Source organism: Giraffa tippelskirchi, chromosome 6 (genome assembly GCF_054371585.1).
Source record: "Giraffa tippelskirchi isolate mGirTip1 chromosome 6, T2T-mGirTip1v1.2.pri, whole genome shotgun sequence".
In the NCBI taxonomy this organism is placed as follows: Eukaryota; Metazoa; Chordata; class Mammalia; order Artiodactyla; family Giraffidae; genus Giraffa; species Giraffa tippelskirchi.
The window spans coordinates 129,795,486-129,822,492 of record NC_137280.1 but is presented as its reverse complement, the minus strand read 5'-3'; the positions used below and the strand labels follow the sequence as shown (position 1 = coordinate 129,822,492).

Below are 27,007 nucleotides of genomic sequence, written 5' to 3'. Positions count from 1 at the left end.
ATTTGCTCTTGTAGATAGTCATGTGATGAGAATCTTTGTAGGCTGGTCTATACCCTCATCTAAGATTTTTTTGCTCAAAGCCCATTGTTAGAGGTAGATATTATGGGTCCAAAGGTTTACATATGTTTGAGGGTTTTATTAGATATTGCTAAACTAAAGTATGTATGCCTAAGCATCTCGGAAAACTTTTCAGGGACTTGGCAGTGCTGTACAGACCAACATTTGAAATGGGGTCAGGAACAGCTACATAATTTGCAGGAGCCAGTGCAAAATGAAAAGGCAGAGTCCCCTGTTAAAAAAGAGTTAAGAACATTGAAACAGTGACAGTGGTGCGTTCAGCTTGTGTAGCCCTTCTGATGGCAGAGGACTGTGCCATCCTGTAGAGCACACATCCTTGAAGCCAGCCTGAATGGGACGCACGCGATGGTGGGCCCAGTATACCAAGACAAGCCTCCAGTTGGACCAGTCCACAAACTTGTATGTTGTCAAGCTTTGCCCATCACTCAGGATGCCAGTGAACTTGTACTGAATAGGCACTTTCCTAGGTCGCACGATTGTGGGAAGGAATGTCAGAACAGATGTTAACCGTGTGGATTCAAAAAGTGGCCATGTACTTACTTTTGTGTGACCTTAGCCAGTTCGCCTCTCTGAGCCTCAGTGTTTTCGTCTGTAAAATGGGGTTAATATTATCTATGTCCTAAGATAGATGGTGAGAATTGAAAGACATGCGTATCGAAGTTTTAATACAGTGCTTCTCCACAGCAGGCTATTAATAAGACAGATTGTGAAAATTAAAGCTGTATTTTAAGAGGCTTAGCCACCCTGCCGTGTAATATATACCCGCGCTAGGCTCTTGGGCTCCTGAGATCCACTGTTACTTACTCCCTGCTGCTGCTCATGGCTAATCACTTAGATAGCAACCCATTGGTTCCTGGAACAGGTTAAAAGAGAGCAGCTCAGGGGGATGGACTTTAGGAGTGGAGGTTATAGAGGCCAGCAGACTGTTTGGTCTCTGTGACCGCTTGGGCTGGCATTTGATACGCGATAGCAGCCTGGGAGGGCTTCCCTGTGGCTCAGTGGTCAAGAATCTGACCATAATGCAGAAGACCCGGGTTTGATCCCTGGGTTGAGAAGATCCCCTGGAGGAGGGCATGGCAATCCACTCCAGTATTTTTGCCGGGAGAATTCCGCGGATAGAGGAGCCTGATGGGCTACAGTCCATAGGGTCACACAGAGTCGGACACGAATGAAGTGACTCAGCAGCTGCAGCAGCATGGGAGGAAAGGCCGGAAAGATGGAGAGTCTGGAGCTCCGAGGGCCTTGAATGCCAGCACGGGGAGGGAAGGACTCCCTGCCAGGTGGTTTATGAGGATTGAGTGCCACCTAGATGCTAATGGACTGGAAATACTTTGGAGTTTACTGGAGCTGGATTTCTTCTGTGGGCATTTACTTTCTAAGACACTGTGCCCCTCTTTCTGCAAATGTGGTAGCAGTTTAATAGCATTATTACTACCAGTGTTAGTGTGATTAACTAACTTGTATCGAATGTTTACCATATTACCTTACATATTATCTTACTCACCTTTGGAACAACCTTTGAGTAGGTATGATTAACCCCATTTTACAGAGGAGACGGGGCTTCAGGAACTTACCTATGTGGACGAGTCCCATTCTGTGTTAGAGAGGAGATATGAGTCCAAGCCATCTGACTGCAGGAGCCACATGTCTCATCCATAAATATATATAAATATACATGTATATATATATTTAATACACATACAAATATAAAATATAAGCAATATGTATAAAATTATATGGGTTTGTGGTAAGGTTAAAAACTGCTTAGCGCTCATTGAGAACCCTGTAAGTTGAATTGGGACCCTGAAGAAGCACAGTTTTGTTGGTGGATTTGGTAAGACTTTGGGGGGACCATGTGTCCTGGTGTGGTGGAGCGCAGGACAGTCTCCGCAGCAGTGTCGAGCCCAGGGGGTTAGGAGGGCACGGGCAGGCAGTCTGACCCGCGGACTCTGCTCGTCCCTTGGGCCACCCCTCTGTGTTGGTTACAGAATGTCAAAAACATCTCAGTTAGAACTGAGATGTCATCACAAGCGTATCCATGGAATCTTTTTTTTTTCTCCTCAAAGACACTTCAATTAAATCCCCATTGTGAAAACAGTTAGGCCAGATTTGCCGTACCCAGCCAGTCAGTAACTCAGGGACAAGATCTCATTACGAGCTTTTGCTTTCCTGGAAACAGCCATTTTATGGATTCCTCACTGGTGGCTGCACACCCTGGGGATTAATTCCTGATCCATATTTCCTCTGAACTGTTTCATTTTCTCCAATTCAGAAGGAACCACATTTTTACATGACCCCAGCCTCGGAGACTGATGGCATAAACTGTTATTCACTGTCACAGAGGAGTTCCAACCTTTGAGCTGTGTGCTCTGTGTCATGATTCCAGTATGTTCTGTGTAGAATTCTGTTTGCCTGTGGACAGAGCAATAGATGGGACTCAGTTTTATGTGTGCTCAGTTTCTTAAGTCATGTTTGAGTCTTTATGACCCCATGGACAGTAGCCCACCAGAGTCCTCTATCCATGGAATTCTCCAGGCAAGAATACCGGAGTGGGTTGCCATTTCCTTCTCCAGTGTGTCTTCCAGACCCAGGGATCCAACCGCGTCGCCTACGTTAGCAGGCGGATTTTTTACCGCTCAGTTATGTTTGTCCTATGAGTGAGTGAGCCTCCTTTTTAAGCAAGTTTCCAGATATTGGGCTAGCTTATCTCTCAGCCAGGTAAAGGCTGCCTCCTACTGACAACTACGAGTGAGCTCCTGAGACATTTGGTTCAACTCCCCTGACCAAAGTATTGAGATGTACTATAAATTTCTCTTTCCCTACTTCTTCCTTACCCTCCCTCCTCCTCTCCATTCTTCTGTTCCTAATGCGTTATTGATTTCCTACCATGTGCTAGTCATTGCAATTGGAAAGGATACAATAAAGAAAAAAATATATATAGATATTGGTTTGGCCAAAAAGCTCATTTGGATTTTGCCATATCATCATGCAGAAAACCCTGAGTGGACTTTTTGACCAACCCAGTCCAACCATTTAGAAAAACGTGGCATTGTTTAAAAAAAGTTGAAACTGTACATGTCCAGTGACCCAGATATTTGACCACTAGGCGAATACATGGGAAAACAATGGAAATAGTGACATACTTTATTTCTTGGGCTCCAAAATCACTGTGGACAGTGACTGCAGCCATGAAATTAAAAGACACTTGCTCCTTGGAAGAAAAGCTATGACAAACCTAGACAGCATTTTAAAAAGCAGAGATATTACTTTGCTGACAGAGGACTGTATAGTCAAAGTTATGGTTTTTATAGTAGTCGTGTATGGATGTGAGAGTTGGATCATCAAGAAGGCTGAGTACCAAAGAATTGATCCTTTCCAACTGTGGTGTTGGCGAAGACTCCTGACAGTTCCTTGGACTGCAAAGAGATCAAACCAGTCAATCCTAAATGAAATCAGTCCTGAATATTCATTGGAAGGACTGATACTGAGGCTGGAGCTCCAATATTTTGGCCATCTGATGCAAGGAGCCAACTCATTGGAAAGGACCCTGATGCTGAGAAAGTTTGAAGGCAGGAGGAGAAAGGAACGACAGAGGCTGAGATGGTTGGATGGCATCACTGGTTCAATGGACATCAGTTTGAGTATGCTCCAGGAGATGGTGAAGGACAGGGAAGCCTGGCATGTTGTAGTCCATGGAGTCACAAAGTGTCACACATGACTGAGCGACTGAACAACAATGACAAAGACACTCTAGAGACACTTGTGTACATATGTAACTGGATATGTTATAAATGTTTCCTTTACAAAGCTCCAAACAGAGTCCATATTATATGTCCATCTTTGGTAGAGTGGATAGATAATCTGGAGTATTTTCAAACAATAGAATAGTATACAGCAGTGAAAACTAACAACAGCTTCATGTAACAGTATGGGTGCATCTTCACTAAGCAAACAAGTTTTATTCTCTGTGCTTTGGTGAACAGAGACAATATCAGGATGTGCTTCGGAAGCTGACGGGGCAGTGTGAACTATGGGGAGCCCATGCTGGAGGCAGGAACCCCACTGGGAGGCAGTTGTGGTCCTGAAGAGACAGTGCTGTGCTAAACCCAGGCAGTAACAGCAGCAAGAGAGAGAATGGCATGGACTGTTGAGGGACTTGAGAAGTAAAATAAACACAATCTGGGGACTGAGTGAATGGATGGATTAGGAAAAAGAGCCATGTAACCTGTTGCTGAGATTTCTAACCTCATAGCCTGGGACAATGGTTGTCTCCTTCACTGAGTTAGAGACAAGCCTAGGATTTTGAGCCCATAGATATGTATCTGCATGATGCCAGGCTATGACCTGAGGCGAGTTATTTAACTTCTACCACCGTTTCCTCATGTGTAAAAGAAAGAAAACATATCAAGAGTGACAACCTTATAAGATAATACTGTGTCTGATATATAATACACAATTTTACTCTACAGTTTTTTGAAGAGTGCGTATGACCCTGAGTGTATAACATCATGAATGGATGCAGTCATTCCTTTAGGCTGAACAGAGACAGGTATAGGAAAACTTGAATCATCTTTATATCTCTTGAGTCAAACATCAGATGTTTAAAGCTTGGGGTCAAGGAGAAAGTCATAGGACAAAAAGCACAAAGAACTGGAGTTATGCAGTGTGGGAAAAGGAAAGCCGAGAAGTGACTTAATGAGACTTTAAATGAAGGAGTTAAGTCGGAAGTTAGCATGTCCCTATGCTGAAAATGGTTCATGGTCGCACAGAGCCTGTTAAAGATGACTGTTTATATGAAAATGATGCTTAAGGATTTATTAGTAATATTTTTGGTGATTGCCGAGTAATACATCTTTATTACAGAAAATTAGTAAGAAGAACAAAGTAAATAAATAGCACCTATAATTCTAATGCCCAGAGAGTCTGTTCCTATTTTAGCTCTCTCCACTTGTCTATCTGTTCATATGCTCATCCATCCATCTAGTCTTTCTCTCTCGCTTTTTTTTTTTTTAAAGAGCTGAAATTAAACCGTAAGTTGTGTAAGCTACTGTGTTTTATGCTGGAACTTAAATGGAGGCTTACCTAGCATGAGGGATTTAGATTAGCTATGTGTATTAAGAAGAAAATATCTGATGTGCTTTGTCAATGAGTTATTGAGAGAAAATACAGCAGTTCCTTCTATGAAAATCTTAAAATATAATAGGATAAACTCTCATCTCACTGATGGCAAGGGCATGACCCTGCTTTACTGCCCTGTTATTCTCGGATATGTGGGTAAGCCTGAGAGTGATTTTCTGAGCATTTACTTCTCCCAAAAGTGGTGGAAAGAAATATTGGTTAGAATATGATGTAAGTGAGACTTATATTAATCCCTCACCTACATTTTCGTTGCAGACTGAAGAGTACATTTCTCCCTAGAGTGTAGGACTGCTCAACTTTTCATTTTTAAATATTAAAATCACTAAAATTCTACTCTGACTTAATCTGGAACAAAGACAGGAAAGATTAGTGTCACTAGAATATGGTTTTACATGGGCAAATCATTTTAAATAGGCTTAGATCTAAGAGTTGGAAGCTGCTTTGCCTAGACTATTTGTGAGATTGGCTAGGATAACTGTGTGTGTATGTGAGAGAGAGAGGGAGGGAGAGAGAGAAGTGTTCTGAAGGTTTCCTTTTAGTCTGTGCATCATCTAAATGTGGACGCTACTGCTATTAGAGGTTTAGAGAGATCTAATTAAGGGTTATAGTGGCTATTTTTACCCACATCACAGCTTTTTGGTTTCATAATTTTCTTAATATGTTTCTTAGTGAATGTGCTCATATATACGTATACACACACTCCCAAGTACACCTATGGGAGGTGCGGCTCCCATTTCCTTTTCTTAGAGATATAAGAAAGTAGGGGCAATATTTTTTTAGTATTTATTTTTATTTATTTATTTGACTGCCTCGTCTTAGTTGTGACACACAAGATCTTTGATCTTTGTTGCAGCATATGGGATCTAGTTCCCTGACCAGGGATTGGGAAGCATGGAATTGTAGCCACTGGACCACAAGGGAAATCCCTGAATATTTTTGATTGTAAAGAAATTAAATGTTAGTTTATCCATTTAGCAAATACTTATTGAACTCATTGAGTGCAGGCAGTGTGCTGAAAATGGAGGATATGGGCTCATCTAAAAGCATTAAGGAAAGGCAGCAAGCCTTTTAGTTAATGGTGCACATGTAACTGTTAATCTGTACCTATTATTTGGTGGCCTCAGATAAGTCCTTGTCTTCAATATAAAGTCTAAACTCCTCAATCTGGGAAGACCATTTGCAATCTGGTCTCCATCTGCCCTGATAGCCTTATCTCCTAACATCTCCCATGCCTACCTTATACTTTTTTATGGAAAGAATTTATCAGCCCCTTACTAAGTATTGGGTATTTTCAGATAACAAGTTCTTCAGACATTCTCTGCTCCTTCACACCTTCTTGTCTGGGTCCTTGTGGTTTTCCTCTGGTGGAACTCTTTGCCTCCATTTGCTGGATGACACTCACCGTCTTGTCTCTCTTTCCCACTAGTCAGTGGGATTCTGGAGGACAGATCTTGTCCTTCCCTGTAGGACTCTTGCACCCAGTAAGGTGCTCAGCATATTGTAACCACACTGTCAGTGTGTGTTGAACAAATGAGTGAATGAGGCAGAGTCCAATCTCTTGTGGTGGTGAACTCCCTCAGCTTTTGTTTATGTGGAAAACCTTAATTTCACCTTCACTTTTGAAGGATAATTTTACCAAATATGATATTCTTGGTTTTCAGGTGTTTTTTTTCTTTTTTCCTTTAGCCCTTTGAATCTTTCTCCCTGTACTCGTCAAGTCATACCTGACTCTTGCAACCCCATGGACTGTAGCCTGCCAGGCTCCTCTGTCCATGGGATTCTCTAGGCGAGAATACTGGAGTGGGTTGCCATTTCCTTCACCAGGGAGCCCTTTGAATATATCATCCCAATTTCTTCTGGCCTACTTAGTTTCTCCTGAGAAATCACTGAAAATGTTATGGGGGCTCCTTTGTTTTATTTTCCTTGCTGCTTTTAAGATTCTCTCTCATTGTCTGTGACTTGATAATTTGATTATGAAAGTCTTGATGTGAGTCTCTTTAGGATTTATCCTATTTGGAATCATTGAGTTTCCTAAATTTGGATGTCCATTTTCTCGCTCAGATTTGGAAAGTTTTCTGCCATTGTTTCTTTAAATAGGCTCTTTGCTCCTTTCTCTCTTTCTTCTCCTTCTGGCACTTCCATAATGTGTGCACTGACCACTCAGTGGTGTCTCATAAGTCCACGAGGCTGTCTTCACTTCCTTTTTTTCCCCATTCTCTCTCTTCTGATTTAGTAATTTCAAATGACATATCCTCAAGTTCACTAATTCTTTCTTCTGCTTGATCAAATCTGGTATTAACTGTGCTAGTGAATTTTTCAAGTATTTATTCTTTAGCTCCTGATTCCTGACCCCCTTCTCCCCTCCTTTTTTTTCTTTTCTAGTTTCTGTAACTTTTTTGATAGTCTCATTTTGTTCATGCCTCATTTCCTGATTTCATTTAATTGTCTACTTCTATTCTCTTTTACCTTATCAAGCATCTTTAAGGAGATTGTTTTGAATTTGTCAGGTAATTCATAGATTTCTGTTTTTTTAGGATTGGTTTCTAGAGATTTATTTTGCTATTTTGGTTGAGCCCATTTCCTTGTTTGTTTACTTTGTGACCTTTTGCTGAGACTTGGGCGTTTGAAGAGACAGCCAACTCTCCCAGCCCTGCATGTTTGCTTTGTGCGGGAGAACACTTTCACTCATCAGCCTGGGTAGAGATTTGGGGGGGCCCTCTCAAGTCTTAGGATGTTTCTTTTTGGGGCTTGTGTGTTTAATTTCCTAGTTAGAAGGTCTGCCCCTGTTTTCAAGAGCTCATATTCTCTTGGTCCCCAGTGTCTGTCTGTGGTACTACAGATTCTCTGGTGCTATAAGAAGCCACCTTGCTTTTATTCTTAGCAGCCCCCTGATATCCAGAATGTGGTGCTGTTCCCTTCATCATTTGAGTCAGGCAAGACAGAAACCAGTTCCTCAGACAGCACACCTATAAAGACAGAATGTTAGCCGTACATCCCACTCTTTTCTTTTCTCCCAGAGAAGCCAGGAGTTAAGAGTTTTCTCCTGATTGTGCAGCACTGTGCTGGATGCATGGGGCTACGAGCAGGTCAATGCAACACATTATTATTCACTCTGATGTGGCTCTGCTTGGCTTTATATTCACGTGGGTGCTGCAGTCTTGTAACTGGTCTATGGACTTCTTACAAAGGAAAATTTGCTCATTTGTTGTTAAGTTGGGTTCTTGATGAGGAAATGGGGGCCTGGGGCTTACTATTCTGTCATCTTTCTGATATTACACTCAAGGGTTGTTTAGATCTTTACTTTATGAAATGGAGATAATATTGGTAGAACTTTAAATAGGTCAGTGGCATATGTAATCTGTCTCACCTCCTTTCTCTTTATAACTTTTTTTGGCTCTGCTGGGTCTTAGTTGTGGCACGTGAGGTCTTTGATCTTTGTCGTGGCATGTGGAATCTTTAGGTGCAGCCTGTGCAGTCTACTTCCCTGACCAGGGATTGAACCCAGGCCCCCTGCATTGGGAGCATAGAATGTTAGCTGCTGGACCTCTAGGGAAGTCCCTCACCTCCTTTTCTAATCAAAGATTAAAGAAGTCATTCCAGGCTTCTTTCCTATTTCTGTCTGTCTCTTGTTAGTAATGGTGGCTGCCTAACATTTAATAAGTTCCTTACTGTGTGTCAGGAGCTGTTCATGTTCCTGTTGTATGTATGTATTTATTTATTTCTGGCACTGGTTGTAAAAGTGAGATGCTATAATTATTTCCAATTTATATGGGGAGGAAACTGAGTTAAGAGAATCTAAGTAATCTACTCAAGCTGATAATTGTCTCAGACTTAATTTTAACAAGACATTTTGTAGCATGGGATGAGGACATATGTATAGATTTACTTCAGTCAGTTCCTTTCAGTCTCTCAGTTGTGTCCGACTCTTTGTGACCCCATGGACTGCAGCACACCAGGCCTCCCCTGTCCATCACCAACTCCTGGAGTTTACTCAGGATGCCATCCAACCATCTCATCCTCTGTCATCCCTTCTCCTCCCACCTTCAATCTTTCCCAGCATCAGGGTCTTTTCCCATGAGTCAGTTCTTTGCATCAGGTGGCCAAAGTATTGGAGTTTCACCTTCAGCATCAGTCATTCCAATGAATATTTAGGACTGATTTCCTTTAGGATGGACTGGTTGGATCTCCTTGCTGACCAAGGGACTCTCAAGAGTCTTCTCCAACACAATTCAAAAGCATCAATTCTTCGGAGCTCAGCTTTCTTTATACTCCAACTCTCACATCCATATATGACTACTGGAAAAACCATAGCCTTGACTAGATGGACTTTTGTTGGCAAAGTAATGTCTCTGCTTTTTAATAAGCTGTCTAGGTTGGTCATAACTTTTCTTCCAAGGAGCAAGCGTGCTTTAATTTCATGGCTGCAGTCACCATCTACAGTGATTTTGGAGCCCCCCCAAAATAAATTCTGTCACTATTTCCATTGTTTCCCCATCTATTTGCCATGAAATGATGGGACCGGATGCCATGATCTTAGTTTTCTGAATGTTGAGTTCTAAGCCAACTTTTTCACTCTCCTCTTTCACTTTCATCTAGGGGCTCTTTAGTTCTTCTTTGCTTTCTGCCATAAGGGTGGTGTCATCTGCATATCTGAGGTTATTGATATTTCTCCCAGCAATCTTGATTCCAGCCTATGCTTCCTCCAGCTCAGCATTTCACATGATGTACTCTGCATATAAGTTAAATAAACAGGGTGACAATATTCAGCCTTGAAGTACTCCTTTCCCAATTTGGAACCAGTCTGTTTTTCCGTGACCATTTCTAACTGTTGCTTCTTGACCTGCATACAGGTTTCTTAGGAGACAGGTCAGGTGGTCTGGTATTCCCATCTCTTTCAGAATTTTCCACAGTTTGTTGTGATCCACACAGTCAAAGGCTTTGAAATAGTCAATAGAGCAGAGTTAGATGTTTTTCTGGAACTCTCTTGATTTTTCAGTGATCCAGCAAATGTTGGCAATTTTATCTCTGGTTCCTCTGCCTTTTCTAAATCCAGATTGAACATCTGGAAGTTCACGGTTTACCTACTGTTGAAGCCTGGCTTGGAGAGTTTTGAGCATTACTTTGTTAGCGTGTGAGATGAGTGCAATTGTGTGGTAGTTTGAGCATTCTTTGGCATTGCCTTTCTTTGGGATTGGACTGAAAACTGACCTTTTCCAGTCCTGTGAACAATGCCGAGTTTTCCAAATTTCGTGGCATATTGAGTGGAGCACTTTCACAGCATCATCTTTTAGGATTTGAAATAGCTCAACTGGAATTCCATCATCTCCACTAGGTTTGTTCGTAGTGATGCTTCCTAAGGCCCACTTGACTTCGCATTCCAGGATATGTTTACTTAGAATCAGTCAAATTTATTGTGGTAGAGATTCTTAAAGCTTTTTGACTGTCCTATCACATTTTGATCATTAAATGATTTGTTAGGTATAAATAAAACTTGTGTTTTATACAGGTTTTATAATCAGAATAATGTACCCATTTATTTCTCTTCTTTCCAGCTTTCAGTTCAGTTCAGTTCAGTCGCTCAGTCATGTCCGACTCTTTGCAACCCCATGAATTGCAGCACACCAGGCTTCCCTGTCCATCACCAACTCCCGGAGTTTACCCAAACCCATGTCCATCGAGTCAGTGATGCCATCCAACCATCTCATCCTCTGTCGTCCCCTTCTCCTCCTGCCCCCAATACTTCCCAGCATTAGGGTCTTTTCCAATGAGTCAACTCTTCGCATGAGGTGGCCAAAGTATTGGAGTTTCAGCTTCAACATCAGTCCTTCCAATGAATACCCAGGACTGATCTCCTTTAGGATGGACTGGTTGGATCTCCTTGCAGTCCAAGGACTCTCAAGAGTCTTCTCCAACACCACAGTCCAGGTTTATTGAGATGCATTGGCATGTAATATTGTGTAAGTTTAAGATGTATGGGGTAATGATTTGAAATATGTATATATTACAAAATAACTAACCTTACAATAAGGTTAGTTAACACATCCATTACCTTACATAGTGACAGTTTTTGTGTGCATGTTGAGGACTTTAAAAATATACTTTCTTAGCGATTTGAAATGAATAGTTTTTAATTTGAGTATAATACATTGCTTATGTTATATAAACTGGAAGTCTCTTTTTAATAAAATCTTTTGTCCTAATAGGCAATTATTGAATTACTATGGATATATTTTGTGTTGATTATAAATGGTAATTATGCTGTTGGAAATCCCTGTAATTTAAATATTCAAATATAGAAATGACACCAAGGGTGTATATTTTTGTTTTTTGCAGGACAGAGTTCATTCAGAAAGGGAGGATTTCAATCACAGGGGCTGGTTTTCTCAACTGCGTTTTGGAGACTTTTGCTAGTACATTTTTAAGACAGGGTGTCCAGAAGGTAAGCTTCCCTTCACTCTTAATGTTAATTTTAAGAAATTATGGAGTTTCCCATTGGATTCTTGAACAAAATTCCTGAACAGACATAACAAGAAAAAATATAGTTAAAAACCAAATATATACAAAGATAATTACCCTCACTAATTATTACATGAATCCAAATCAAAGTGAAACTAAAGTGCCATTTGTGTCTCATTAAATTAAAAATATGCCAGTGAAGAATATGTAATAATATGGGAATACTTACGGTCCAATGAAGAGAAATAAATCAAAGTGAGTAATTGTATTTACAGTATAAATAATATGATGACAACTGTTTAGTAAAAAAGACAATAATATCTAATATTTATGGGGTGCTTCCCATGTGCTACTCACTAAAAAGAATATTTAATCATTAATTCACTTAATGCTCGCAAATTTTGGAAATAGCTGTTATTCTTGTCCTGATGTTGTGGATGAAGAAGATGTACCTCTGGAGCTCCTGATTATCTTTTATTATGGTCTTCAAGCCCTATACCTGTGGGTGCTTAGGTGTCCGTGAATGGTGTTCAGAGACCACCTTGGAGTTCTGTGGTCCTGTGTTACCCTGTTTTAAGTAGAGCAGTTCTGTTTTTAATTGTTTTGGTTGATTGTAAATGTTGTATTCATGAATTTATTTATATTTTAATTTTTGGCCACACCCTGCTGCATGTGGGATCTCAGTTCCCCAGCCAGGGATCGAACCCACACTGCCTGCATTGGAAGGCAAAGTCTTAACCAGTGGACCACCAGGGAAGTCCTGAACTATTCTGTTTTTCACCTGTTTTGTATAGCATTGCATCTAAGATTTCTATATCCTATTTTCTTGCCTAGGAAAGTCCATTTCTCATGCACCTTTACATGCCTACTGCAGGTGTAAATATTTTAGAATTGTTTTATTATTATTTAGCCCACCAGTCTCCTCTGTCCATGAAATTTTCTAGGCAAGGATATTGGGGTGGGTAGCTATTCCCTCCTCCAGGGGATCTTCCTGACCCAGGGGTTGAACCTGGGTCTCCTGCATTGCAAGTGGACTCTTTGCCATCTGAGCCATCAGGGAAGCCCTTATTATATTAAAAATTGTTTAATTGTCATTAATATTGTTATTAATTATGATGATGGACATAATTACTTGTTTCCAGGGTTTGCTCAGGTCTGATGCATATGTTACCTAGTTTTTTTGGGGGGGCAGACTTAATGGCTGGTCTACAGGTCTATCATTATAACCCCAGAGAATTTCTGGGTAATGAACCTTTGATTTTGTTTTGCAGATCTAGGTTCAGTAATGAACCTGGACCACAACGTGTTAGTCTGGGAGGCTGAGGGTGATGAATGAGTATTTGGTACTGTACTGTACCGCACAGACATACTGTTGAGATTAATGATGTGTTCCTGACCCTGGTGAGCACATTGCCAAACTGGCCCTGCCTTTTTAAGCCTGGGCTTGAAGCAGGTAGTTGAGCTTCTGGAAGGTCTGTTGTGATTGTCACTTACTCAGACATTATGGCAGATTTTTCCTGCTATACTGCAAAATAATGCATTTGTAAACAACCCCATGTTCTGCAAAATTGCTCTCTAAGAATAATAGTGCTGATGAGAAAAATAACTTTGTTGCCGTGTCCCTGACTAAGTTGACCTCTTGGACATTGTTTAGATTAGAAGTGGCAGACTTTTTCTGTAAAGCACATGTTTGCTCAGTCGTGTCCAACTCTATGCGACCCTACGCACTGTAGCCTGCCAGGCTCCTCTGGCCATGGAATTTTCCAGGCAAAAAGACTAGAGTAGGTTGCTTCTTCCTAATTCATTTCTGTAAAGAGCCAGATAGTCAACATGTTAAGACTTTGTGGGCCAAGAGGCAACATCAAAATACTGTGTAAGTGCTTTGTAACAAGAGAAATAAATTTGCACATGTTTTCAATTGAAAAATTAAAATATAATGATAGTAATTGAGTATAGTTTTTATAATACAAGTCTACTAAGCATATAATTCTTAAAAGAATGGAATTATTTTTGGGGAGAGATAATATTTACCTGTTTAGTTCAGTCGCTCAGTTGTATGAGCATCAATTCTTTGGAGCTCAGCTTTCTTTATAGTCCAACTCTCACATCTGTATATGACTACTGGAAAAACCATAGCTTTAACTAGAGAGACCTTTGTTGGCAAAGTAATGTCTCTGCTTTTTAATATGCTGTCTAGGTTTGTCTTAGCTTTTCTTCCAAGGAGCAAGCATCTTTTATATATATATTTTTTTTATTAATTTATTTATTTTAGTTGGAGGCTAATTACTTTACAATATTGTGGTAGTTTTTGCCATACATTGATATGAATCAGCCATGAGTTTACATGTGTTCCCCATCCTGAACCCCCCTCCCACCTCCCTCTCCATCCCATCCCTCTGGGTCATCCCAGTGCACCAGCCCTGAGCACTTGTCTCATGCATCGAACCTGGAATGGTGTTCTGTTTCACATATGATAATATACATGTTTCAATGCTATTCTCTCAGATCGTCCCACCCTCACCTTCTCCCACAGAGTCCAAAAGACTGTTCTGTGCATCTGTGTCTCTTTTTCTGTCTTGCATATAGGGTTATCATTACCATCTTTTAAATTCCATATATATGCATTAGTATACTGTATTGGTGTTTTTCTTTCTGACTTACTTCACTCTGTTTGATGGGCTCCAGTTTCATCCACCTCATTAGAACTGATTCAAATGTATTCTTTTTTAATAGCTGAGTAATATTCCATTGTGTATATGTACCACAGCTTCCTTATCCATTCGTCTGCTGATGGACATCTAGGTTGCTTCCATGTCCTGGCTATTGTAAACAGTGCTGCGATGAACATTGGAGTACACGCGTCTCTTTCAATTCTGGTTTCCTCAGTGTGTATGCCCAGCAGTGGGATTGCTGGGTCATATGGCAGTTCTATTCCCAGTTTTTTAAGGAATCTCCACACTGTTGTCCATAGTGGCTGTACTAGTTTGCATTTCCACCAACAGTGTAAGAGGGTTCCCTTTTCTCCACACCCTCTCCAGCATTTATTGCTTGTAGACTTTTGGATAGCAGCCATTCTGACTGGTGTGAAATGGTACCTCATTGTGGTTTTGATTTGCATTTCTCTAATAATGAGTGATGTTGAGCATCTTTTCATATGTTTGTTAGCCATCTGTATGTCTTCTTTGAAGAAATGTCTGTTTAGTTCTTTGGCTCATTTTTTGATTGGGTCATTTATTTTTCTGGAATTGAGCTGCAGGAGTTGCTTGTATATTTTTGAGATTAATTGTTTGTTGCTTCATTTGCTATTATTTTCTCCCATTCTGAAGGCTGTCTTTTCACCTTGCTTATAGTTTCTTTTGTTGTGCAAAAGCTTTTAATTTTAATTAGGTCCCATTTGTTTATTTTTGCTTTTATTTCCAGTATTCTGGGAGGTGGGTCATAGAGGATCCTGCTGTGGTTTATGTAGGAGAGTGTTTTGCCTATGTTTTCCTCTAGGAGTTTTATAGTTCCTGGTCTTACATTTAGGTTTTTAATCCTAAAGACCTAATGGGTTGAATGAACTTACTCCAGGTCACAGAACTAGCAAAGGGTGGAGTGTGCTGTGCTCAGTTGATCAGTCACGTCCAACTCTTTGAGACCCTATGGACTGTGGCCCACCAGGCTTCTCTCTCCGTGGAGTTTCCCAGGCATAAATTCTGGAGCAGATTGCCATTTCCTCCTCCAGGGGATCTTCTTGACCCAGGGATTGAACCCATGTCTCATGCATCTCCTTCATTGGCAGGCAGATTGTTTACCACTGCACCGCCTAACTGGGACTCAAATTCCCATCTTGTATCAACAAGTCTTACCCCTTGCCACTTACTATATAAGATGTATTCAGATGAATGAAGCAGAATATGGCCTCCTCAGCACTGTGTTGTGTAGTAGATGAATCTGTGTTGTTGTCCTATTCCTTGTGTATTTATTAGAGCTCCTTGGTTTTGAATAACAGAAACTACATTAGGCAGCTCAATATAGAGCAACAAGGGTGGTGAGGCTGGCAGGCTTCAGAATGGTCTGCACTGGAACTGAGAGCTGCCAGGAACCAGGTGATATTCCTTCTTTAACTCTTGCCCTTAAGTCTATGCATCTGTTTGATTCTCTTCCTTTGTAGTCTGTCTTTCTCTGGTTCACAGGCCGTATAGGGTGACATGGGCCTCCACAGTCCAAGTGTACCACTTATGTAGATTTCTGGCTTAATAGAAAGGCTGTCTGCTTATTTCATCATTTCCAGATTCTCTGGAAGAGCCTCTCATTGGCCTTCCATGGGTCATGCATGGCCAGGAGGATAGAAGCCAGGTTGTGTAATTATGGCTCATCCTCTGTCATGACTCCATGGATCATGGTTGGGGAGTCATTTCCCAGGGAAAGGGGTGGTAGAATGGGTGAATACCCCCAAGGCTTCTGCCATTTGATGGCAGTACTCACAGTAGTACTAGACTCTTGGCAGAGTGACTGTTTTATTCATCTTAAACCCAGTCCTCCCTGACCATGATACCTTGGCCAGTGCTCAGTGCATTTGTATGTAAATGAGTGAAAAGGCAATAGAATGCGCTGGGAGGTCCACAGCTGGCTTCCGGACTGTTATCTGGAAGTCAAGTGACTTTAAATTTTTAAAGTGAGGAACCAACTGGTTCCTCTGAATTCCCTCTCATTATGCCCAAAAGTAAAAATGTATTTTTCCTGCTAGCTTTTGCCTTTTCGAACTTTTTTTAAGAGGCTTAGTTTAATTAGTTAGCTTTTCAGTTCTAGGATCCACTCATGCTTAAATGTCTTTTATCCAAGTAGTGATGTTTTCCAGTATCAGCCTGACTTCCTGATAAACCTTCACAGCTGAGCCAGCATAAAAGGCTTCTGTAGAAGTCATCATTAGAGTGTTTTAGGTAACTAATTTTCCCTTTAGAACTTTATTCCTGAGGCTATTTCATGGTGGTGTTACCAAATTGGTTGTAGGGACTCCCAGTTGGGCCCTAGCTTGTTGGAAATCCCCTGCCTCAGTGGTGAAGGGTCTTTTTCCGTTTGGATTCACACAGCCAGTCATGAAACTGATGCTGAGACTGAAACAGCACAAACTCGTTGATGGCCAGAGAATGGAGAAGCGGGAAGTTAGTTCACAAATCAGCTTCTGGGAGTGGAGGGTGATCAAAGCAAGATTTTTAAAGACAGGGTTAAGGGTAGAGGGGGCATATGCATTGGTTTTTTGGGAAAAGGTGAGTTTCTTCCTGCAACTGGGGTGTTACTTCTTTTTCTTCCTTCTTTGGTCTGGTAATTCCTATCATGGCACTGGTAGGTGTGTCGTTGAGCATGCTAATGTTACCGTGAGCAAGTCATGAGGCTCAGGGTCTACTGGAGGGCTGGTCTTCTGCTATCTTGGGTTTGGCTGGTTCTAACCAATTCTGTTGACCTCTTGTTTTTCTGTTCTAGTGGTTTCCTGTAAGACAAAGATAGCATTTATCTTTCTTCAAGGAAGAGGGTGGGTTAGAGCTTGAGGCTAACAGCCATGGTAACAGTGGTGAAGGTGGGATTTTTTTTTTTTCCCCAGAAAGAGAAAAACTAGGTGCTCACGAAGTATATATCTCTGTGCATATAAATTAAAACCTAGTACTAGATATGCACCCCCAAGGTGAGGTCTCTCTCTCTTTTTTTTTTCTGCCTCTGGGCACTTGTTTGATTGCTTTTCTCTCTTCCCTTCACCACATTGAGATCTGCAATTGGGGGGTGCCTTTCTGACACAAATGCTGCTGTGAACAAAGGCGAATGAATATTTGTTCAAATCTCTGCTTTCAGTTCTTTGCCAGAGTATATGGTAATTCTGGGTTTAATTTGTCAAGAAACTGCTTGAAAGTGTCTTTTTGAGATAGCCGTCTATCTTCATCCATGACGGCAGTAGCCTGCACCATTACCGTGTGTTTTTCTGAGGAAAGGGAGTGCTCTCCATACTGCACTCTTGGCCGATGACACTAGCGAGCATGCCATGCAGGTGCTTTCTCCATTCTGGAGGGCGCTAACCTGCCTCTTGACTCTGCCATTGTTTCTGTCTCTTTACCCTGATTTCATGTTCTGGTGGAGAGTTTTGGCCCAAGATGGCCAACAGAGGATGGGCCGGAAGTATTGAAAAGGTGCCATGGACGGGCAGTATGCTGGATGCCAAATACATATGCCTCCAGGGCAGCAAGCACACTCAAAAAACTGAGGAAACAGGAAGATCTGAGGGAAAATAGGGGCTGGTGGAAATCTGGGACACTTGTAAGGCTTCATACACGTTTCTGCTGCCTCAGGGAATGGCCAGCAACTGTGACACAGAGCTGGGAGTAACCCAGGCCAGTCAAGTTCAACCTCAGGAATCCTCAGAACAGGAAGCAGAGATTAGGATATTCCCTGGGGCAGGCATGGCTCCGCAGGTGATCCTCAGCCCTGGGGAGGCATCCCTCCGCCAGTGTTGCTCAGTCTTCATTCTCTTGTCAGCCCCCAACTAATCCTTTTCAGGCATTTTTTTTCCTAGTTGTCCCTCACTTCATGAAATGTTACTACCATAGATATCCTAATGATCTGTGTATGTACTGTATTATAAATTTGCTAGATATGTAATAAGTGTAAGATATTTTTCATTCACTCCCATGAACAAAATATTTCAGTATTGTCCCCATTGAGAAAGCATACTTTGTACTGCAATGAGTGTAACTATCTTTTGTAGTTTTTGCCTCCATGTCTCCAAATCAAAACAATCACCAGTTCTCCCCCTCTCCCCCACGCCCACCCCCCCAACGCCCCTCCCCACAAACCCCTCCAATTCCAAACAAAACTCAAGGAATTGTTCGGTGAACTCCCACGTGGTTCTTGTAAACCCCACTCTTTGCTGGGAGAGGCGCAGGGGGTGATACAGGAGATGACAGTCTTGTCATGCAGGTGTCCTTTTTTAGTCCAGTTGTCTGAGTACTTCAGGATGATACAAATGCTGCAGAAATGCAGGGCCCTCATTATGCACCCGCACAGAGATGGTTTTGTTTTTTTTAAGTTTGTGAAATACATTTTCACTGCGTGATAAAATAATTTGTTATTTCAGCCACTCTCCCGGCAAGGCCCCATTATTGGTTCCATCATTATTCTTATTGTGTTGATTGGGAGGCTGGAGCAGAGAGAGGTAGAATTCAAAAGCCTGTGAAATATTTGTCACTGAAACAATGTGGGCAAGTCAAACAATTTGTGCGTCGTTTTGAAGAAGGTCTGGACTAGGCACGCTACAGCTGAAGAGATCTGAATATGTGGCTTCCTTAGGGTGTGAGCTTATTTGAATCTTACCAAATCCATTTCAGTAGTGGAAGGTAATTCTCTGAGACCACAGATACTGTTCTTATATACTGTATACACTGGTGTGTGTATATATATATTTTGTTTTATATATGGATACACACACAGTCTCTATACACACACACACTATACACTGTACACTATGTATATGTGGTTAGTCACTCAGCCCTGTCCAACTCTCTGCAGCCCCATGGACGGTAGCCCACCAGGCTTCTCTGTCCATGGAATTCTCCAGGCAAGAATACTGGAGGGGGTTGCTATTTCCTCCTCCAGGGGATCTTCCCAACCCAGGAATTGAACTTGCATCTCTTGTGTCTCCTGCATTGGCAGGTGGATTCTTTTCCACTTGTGCCACCTGGGAAGCCCACTGTATACTATATATGTGTGTGTATGTATATATATATGTACGTGTATATGTGTGTATATATATACATATATATACAGATACAAACCACACACATACATGTGTATATAGTATAGTATACTGAGGTACTATATATGTAGTCCAGATGGGCATTTGAAAAGTCATTTCAATGATTTTGTATGTACAGTTAAGGTCTCTTTGGTACCTATTGGAAATAGATGATTGGTGAGGGTCAGCTGCACCATCACAGCTGTGCTACCAGCTTATTAACAAGTTCTGTAATACATGCAGACCCTTTGTTAATCATTTACAGGTAAGCTCAAAGTAACCTTACCTGTTCTGTAAGTTTTATTACATCTCTTTCTGGGTGCTTTGTTCTCTGAAGATGGAGCTGATGATATTCCAAAGGCAAGATTCAGCTGTTTTACAGATAACAGGGAGCCAAAATCTTTAATCCAGTGTCTGGCTACAGGGCCATTTAGACATAAACTGTGGGTGCCATCCCTAAGGTTGGCTGCTGAATAGTCTCAAATCCTCATTGCAGGGTTGAGTGTCTCTCTAGAATTTTGAGCTAATCCCCACATCTCAAGTTCTATTAATTGAGTTAATGAAGTCCGTTTCTAACATCCGTCATGCTAGTTAGCAAGCCACTAATGTTAACAGTGAAAATTCACAGTTGTAACATTTCTTAGGCTCATTATCAAAGCTCTGGTGTTTTCAGATAAAGGTAACTGAGGGTTCTGTAGGTGAGATTGCTGATTAGAACACCCATAGCCAACGCCTGGAGGGGGAAGCCTGGAGGGCAGCTTACTACCTGGTATGTAACTTGCATAACACACGCACCATATTATTATGCTGCACATGCTGAAATATTTTGAAGCAAATTATAGACATCCTAATAATCGTCTTCCGGATGCCAACTCCTGAACTAAAAACCTACCTAGTGTGTTCTGCCTTTAGAAAGATTATTTGGTGTGAAACAAGGGTATGCCTGTGTGTGTAACAAAGGTTAAGCTTTAGAGAATTGCCCCTTAGTAAATGGTTTTCTCATTTCTCAGATGTCACATTTGACATCTTGGATGTTCAATTTTCTCACCTCTGAAATGGAGTGATAATAGGCCTACACGGGGTTATTTCAAGGTTTGAGTGCATATATATGAAACATACCTGCCATATAGAAAAGCTTAAATAATTACTAGCATTAAGAGAAATTCTCTGATAAGAAGTATATTTTTGTAAGTAAATAGCCTTTTACATATTTTTTAGAATTTTATTTGTTTTTGGCTGCACTGGATGTTCATTTTGGGCATGGGCTTTCTCAAGTTGCAGCGAGTGGAGGCTACTCTTTGTTGAAGTTCAAGGGCTTCTCATTGCAGTGGCGGCTTTTGTTGAGGAGCCTGGGCTGTAGGGCATGCATGGCTTGATAGTTACAGCTCTCGGGTTCTAGAGCACAAGCTGAGGTATGGTACACTGACTTAGTTGCTTCACAGCATGTGAAACCTTCCCAGACTAGGGATTGAACCCGTGTCCCCTGCATTGGCAAGTAGACTCGTATCCACTGCACCCCCAGGAAAGTCCTTAAATATTTACCCAAACAAAAATTTTAGATAGCAGCAGTATGGGTAAGGTTTTGTTTCTTTAAATACTATTTTGCAATCATTTTTTTTTGTATGTAAATTTATTTATTTTTTACGGTAAACTCCCAGGAAAGTTTTTCATTATGTGTGTCTTCATTTGAGTTTTTAAAATTTTTATTTTATAATGGAGTATAGTTGATTTACAATGTTGTGTTAGTTTCAAATATACAGCAAAGTGATTTAGTTACTCCTTGCAAGGTTGTGATTTCTCTTCTTCAAATTCTTTTCCCTTTTAGGTTATTACAGAATATTGAATAGAGTTCCCTGTGCTATTCAGTTGGTTCATGTTGTTTATCTATTTTATTTTATTTATTTTTAATTAATTTATTTTAATTGGAGAATAATTACTTTACAGTATTGTGATGGTTTTTGCCATGCGTCAGCGTGAATCAGCCTCAGGTATACAAGTGTCCCCCCCCCAAGCCTGAACCCCCGCTGCCACCTTTCTCCCCACCCTGTCCTTCTGGGTTGTCGCAGAGCACCAGCTTTGAGTGCCCTGCTTCATGCATCAAACTTGCACTGGTCATTGTTTTACATATGGCAATGCACATGTTTCAATGGTATTAAAATTCTTAATTATATTTCTCGGTGTATCTACATTTAACTTTTGATATGGATCTTTCCATGTGTCTTTGTGTATATTTGCATATGTATGTATATGTATTTTTTTGAAAAACAAAATTGAGATTATTCTGACCTTGGACATACTGTGAACATTTCTCTATGTCATGACACATTTTCCGCATTCCTTGAAAACATGATTTGTGATGTTTTCATAATATGTCACTGGCATAATAGCCCTTATTGTTGGTTTCTGTTTTTTTCAGTGTTGTTGATAATATTGTAATGAATCCACAAATGTAAATGCTTGTATTTATTTCTGGTCACTTTCTATGCTAACGAGTGTGCACAACTTAAAAACTTTTGATGTGTATCACCAATTTGCTTCCAGAAGAACTCTGCCTATTTTTAGCTTCCACTATGAGCTGGCTCTGGGTATTATCAGTTTTCTTTCTGGATGACTTGCATGGAGGACAACCTCTTAGAATTTTCATTTGTTAGTAGGAAAGCAGGGCTTATTGGTCCACCCTCATAGGATTGTTGTGAAGAAGAAATGAAATTGTTAGTTCCAGTCTTTTAATTCTTACTCCAAAGACAGTGAAAGTTAATGCTTCTGTCATTAACTAATTGTGTGACCTCAGTTCTCCTCCAAGGTTTGAATTGTGTTACCTTGGGCGAGTTGCCCTGAACTGCTCAATTCCTATCCACACATGCGTGGTAGTCACAACCCTTAAAAAGAATGACCATTTCCAAACCCAGTAATGATTCCAAGATAGAAAAGAGCAAGTAAAACTGTCATCCTAAAGTATAAACTAACAAATAAGACATAAGAACACTAGTGTCATGTTCTGCTGACTGTATGGGAGACATGTATTTCCCACTTGGTTATGTGAATTCTTTTAAGATACTTTGCATTATTGGACTCACTTGAAGAACTGATGAAATATATTCTGTCCATTTTATTTCCCAACTTTCAATTTAAATCTGTTGATAATACTTTTTAATACACTCTTGAGTGCTCAGATAGATTGATTTACTTGATGTTTATTCAGTAGATGGTATGAGAATATTACCAGGATTCTGATTTTTAACAGCTTATTTCTAGATCGGTTAAATAATGGTAACTGCACTCTTCTTGTATATCCCCCTCCCTACCAACTCCTCTCAGCCTGCTCTTACCTTTGGTGTTTTAGTTCCAAGAAATGTAACCTTCGCAGTGAAAACATCTTAGGTAAAATGAGTATTCTGCCAGTGATGCAGTTTCTGTTCCTTCTACAGAGTTTAAATCCATGCCTCTACCTTGACTGTGAGACTAAGGAATTCAGAAATCCCTCCATGGCTCATTTGAATTCACTGGGGTTGTAATAGACTACTCAGTGGTAAAGCTTTTGGGAATCCCTTGAATCAGCCAGCCGGAATTCTGGGGTTTTACCGTCTATGAATCTAAATGAAACCTGGGAAGTTAAGCTCTTTCCTGAAATGATAGAAAGTGGGTTCCTGAGCTCAGGGTGCTTCACTGTGTCATTATTTGCATAGTGATCGGAAGTCATGTCTCTGCACAGTGCAGTATGGAGCCCAAGGGCCAGGAGTCAGGAACCTGGGCTCCAGCGCTGCCTTGACTGCTCCTTTTGGCCACAGTGCTTGGACTAGTTCCTCTGAACTTCACTATCATATATATATATATATATATATATATATATATATATATATATATGCTTTTTTTTTTGGTAAAATCAGGGATTAGACTAGGAGGTTGTTTTCAATTCTGACATTGTATGTTTTTTTGTTCTTTTTTTTTTTGAGCCCTCCCTCCTTTTCCCTGGTCTCCCTGGTAGCTTGGATGGTAGAGAATCGACCTGCAATGCAAGAGACCTGGGTTTGATCCCTGGGTTGGGAACATCCCTTGGAGAAGGGAATGGCAACCCACTCCAGTATTCTTGCCTGGAGAATTTCATGGACAGACCATGGGGTCACAAAGAGTTGGACACGACTGAGTGACCAACACTTTCACACTTCTTTTTGCCCCCAGTGTGTAAATACCAAGAATTTAAAATTTCTCTGACAAATAGTCCTGAAGTCTGCATAAAAATTCAGGAGTTGGAGCCAAGTAGATGGTCAAAGGTTGTTCAGTTCAGTTCAGTCGCTCAGTCGTGTCCGACTCCTTGCGACCCCGTGAACTGCAGCACACCAGGCCTCCCTGTCCATCACCAACTCCCGGAGTCTACCCAAACCCATGTCCATTGAGTCAGTGATGCCATCCAACCATCTCATCCTCTGTCATCTCCTTCTCCTCCTGCCCCCAATCCTTCCCAGCATCAGGGTCTTTTCAAATGAGTCAGCTCTTCGCATCAGATGGCCAAAGTATTGGAGTTTCAGCTTCAACATCAGTCCTTCCAATGAACACCCAGGACTGATCTGCTTTAGGATGGACTGGTTGGATCTCCTTGCAGTCCAGGGACTCTCAAGAGTCTCCTCCAGGTGACAGCAATAAAGTATTTAAAGATAAAACACTTTTTAAATGTTTTTTTTTTTTTAACATTTTTATTTATTGATTTTATTTTTGGCTGTGCTGGGTCTTCATTGCTGCACAGGATTTTCTGTAGTTGTGAGCAGGGGCTACTGGTGCATGAGCAATCATTGAGTGGCTTCTCTTGTTGCTGAGCACAGGCTCTAGGATACACAGGCTTCAGTATGCGGCATGTACGCTCAGTAGTTGCAGCTCCAGACAGAGCTCTAGAGCACAGGCTTAATTGTTGGGGTGCACAGACTCAGTTGTTCGCAGCATGTGGGATCTTCTTGGACCAGGGATCGAACCCCTGTCTCCTGCATTGAGAGGCAATATTTGTAAGCCTTGTAGGTATCTTTTTAAGAATATTCATTTATTTGGTTGTGTCAGGTCTTAGTTGCAGCATGCAAGATGTTTGTTGTGTCTGTCATGTGGGATCTTTTGTTGCAGTGCATGGACTCTTTAGTTGTGGCGCACTTTCTCAGTAGTTGCAGCACTTGGGTTTAGTTGCTCTACGGCATGTGGGATCTTAGTTCCCTATCCAGGGATCAAACTCATGTCCTGTGCATTGCAAGGCAGATTCTTAAACCACTGGACCATCAGGCAAGTCCCCTTGTAGCTGTTTTTGAGTATTGGTATCCAGTGATAGATATGCTGGCTTGTGTTCAGTCCATGCCTCTATAAACACAGACTTTTCTGGAAAATTTGGAGAAAGTCAAATACAATAATAATACTAGTAACTGTAATCAGTTGAGTGTTTACCAGGAGGCAGGTCCTGCCCTGTCTTATGAACATTGAGTTCTCCCAATAATCCTTTAAGAGAGAGATGTTGTTATTTCCAGTTAGCCATTTTACAGATGAGGGAACAGAGACACATGGGGATTAAATTACATGCACAGTGTCATCAGCCAGTTTCCAGAGCTTGGTACACACCTGACCTTGAACTAGAAACTTAAACTGTATACTATGGCACTTGTTTTTCTGTTGCTCTTTTATGCTTACACGCAACCAGAATCTTTGGAGATTTTGAAGTCTTGTTCTCCTCACTGTTCTGGTTGGAATTTCCAACCAGTCTATTACATTTCTGAGCCTATTCTCAGACTCTGTTGTGGTGAGTTCAGAGACAGTGAGAAAATAGGAATTGGAGGCCACTGTCAGTCTTCACATACATTGTGTACACCTAAGATAGGCACAGAATTGAAAACTGAAACAGCTCTGACCGGGCTGTGTTGAAATACCAAAAACTAGGGGCTGTCCCCACGGCATGTGCGGACCAAGTGCATTTTAGTCGCAGACCTTTGGTGGATCGAGTCTGTTGTAGGATTGGGATTGGGTTCAGCTAAACTCTTGGTGCTAAATTAAACCTCTCTGACCAACAAGGCCAGGAAAAGGTCACTCAGGCATCTCAGATGAGGGGTTAATACAGAATTCTCTGTAGAGCAACTTGAATTGCAAAGGTAAGTTAATTTCTTGACAGTACATCTAATAGTGAAACTTCAGTTTTGTGCTCAAGTCCTGGAGTGTGATAATTAAATGCCCCTTGAGCGCTCCAACATGTCCAGCTGTTCGTCTTTATCATTCTCTACCCGCCTGTTGGTAGGCATTTCTTATTTTATCTCACTCTGCAGTAGAACGTCATCTCTTGGTGAAGGGTCCCTCTGGTGTGCCCACCCTTTGTCGGCCTGGGGACATCAGGCAAAACCAAGGTAGGTGATGGGGGACAGGCTGGGGTGTCTGCCTGTTAAGCAGAAAAGGAACCTTGTGTCTCAGGGACCCAGGTTTGTTGAGGTGATATTTCTTTCAATTGCCTTGACATTGCATTTGCTGCTTGGGATTTGCTGCCTTATTCTTTGTCTAGCTTTCTTCCTTAGATTCTAGCTAAACAGCTTTTCTCTGAATTTTCTTGGTAAAGAAAAATGATAGGCTTTTGAGAGTTAATTAATTCCTTTCATGTTGACAACTGGTAAGAAGAATTTAAAACACTATAATTAAAATTTTTCTCGATCACTGGCCTTTGGTGAGGATGTAGCTTTTATTACTTTTAAGACATGAATGTTTGTGAAAGCCCACTAGGTTTTCTACTCTCTGCACTTCTTGATATGTTTGAAATATTTCATAATTTAAAAAATTGCTGCACTCCCTCCAGGACACTCTTTTAGTTTTTAAACAAAATTTTAAAAAACATTTTGTATAAAATGTTTTGAGTAGGTATTACCTGCGCATAAATGTTTTAAACTGTATTTCCAGCAGAGGCATTTATGTTCTTTTGCCCTGGCTTTCTTTGAAAGCAGCAGCATACCTTATACTGACCAGTTGTGTGACCTTAGGCACACCACTTAATTTTCTGAGTCTCATTTTTGTCATCTGTAAAACGAGGATAATGTAGGAACCTACTTCAGATACTGCTTGTGAGTGGTGAATGAGTTAGGTACATAAAATGTTTAGGAGAGGACTTGGTATACAGTAGATGATCAGTTGTTGCTGCTGCTGCTGCTGCTGCTGCTAAGTCGCTTCAGTCGTGTACGACTCTGTGCGACCCCATAGACGGCAGCCCACCAGGCTCCTCCGTCCCTGGGATTCTCCAGGCAAGAATACTGGAGTGGGTTGCCATTTCCTTCTCCAGTTGTTACTACCATTTAAAAAGAAAAATGCAAGGATGTTATAGGCAAAAACTGAATTTTTCATTATGACATGATAGACAAATGTTTAGTGGTTACGATGAGCCTGTTTTTGCTGTCAGCTGAACCTGTGTTTAAATCTCTGTGCCCTCTCTTATCGGGTGGATACGAGTTTAACCTCTCTGTAGGTAAATTATGAAAGTAGTACCTACCTTGTGAGTATGAGAATTAAGGGAAGTAGCACAAACAGGTGCTTAAAGTACTTTGCCACACAATAAATACTCCATAAATGATAACTGTT

At 41.1% G+C, this 27,007-nt stretch overlaps 1 protein-coding gene across 2 annotated transcripts in view; it reads left to right on the top strand.

Moving 5' to 3' along the window:
• The window catches only part of PRELID2 (PRELI domain containing 2), an 84,069-nt gene that overhangs the window by 34,105 nt on the left and 22,957 nt on the right, over positions 1 to 27,007 (top strand). For both annotated transcript variants that reach the window (XM_081504981.1, XM_081504980.1), the window contains exon 5: positions 11,551 to 11,656. In XM_081504981.1, the coding sequence (XP_081361107.1) occupies positions 11,551 to 11,656 (106 nt within the window). The remainder of the gene's footprint in view (positions 1 to 11,550; positions 11,657 to 27,007) is intronic.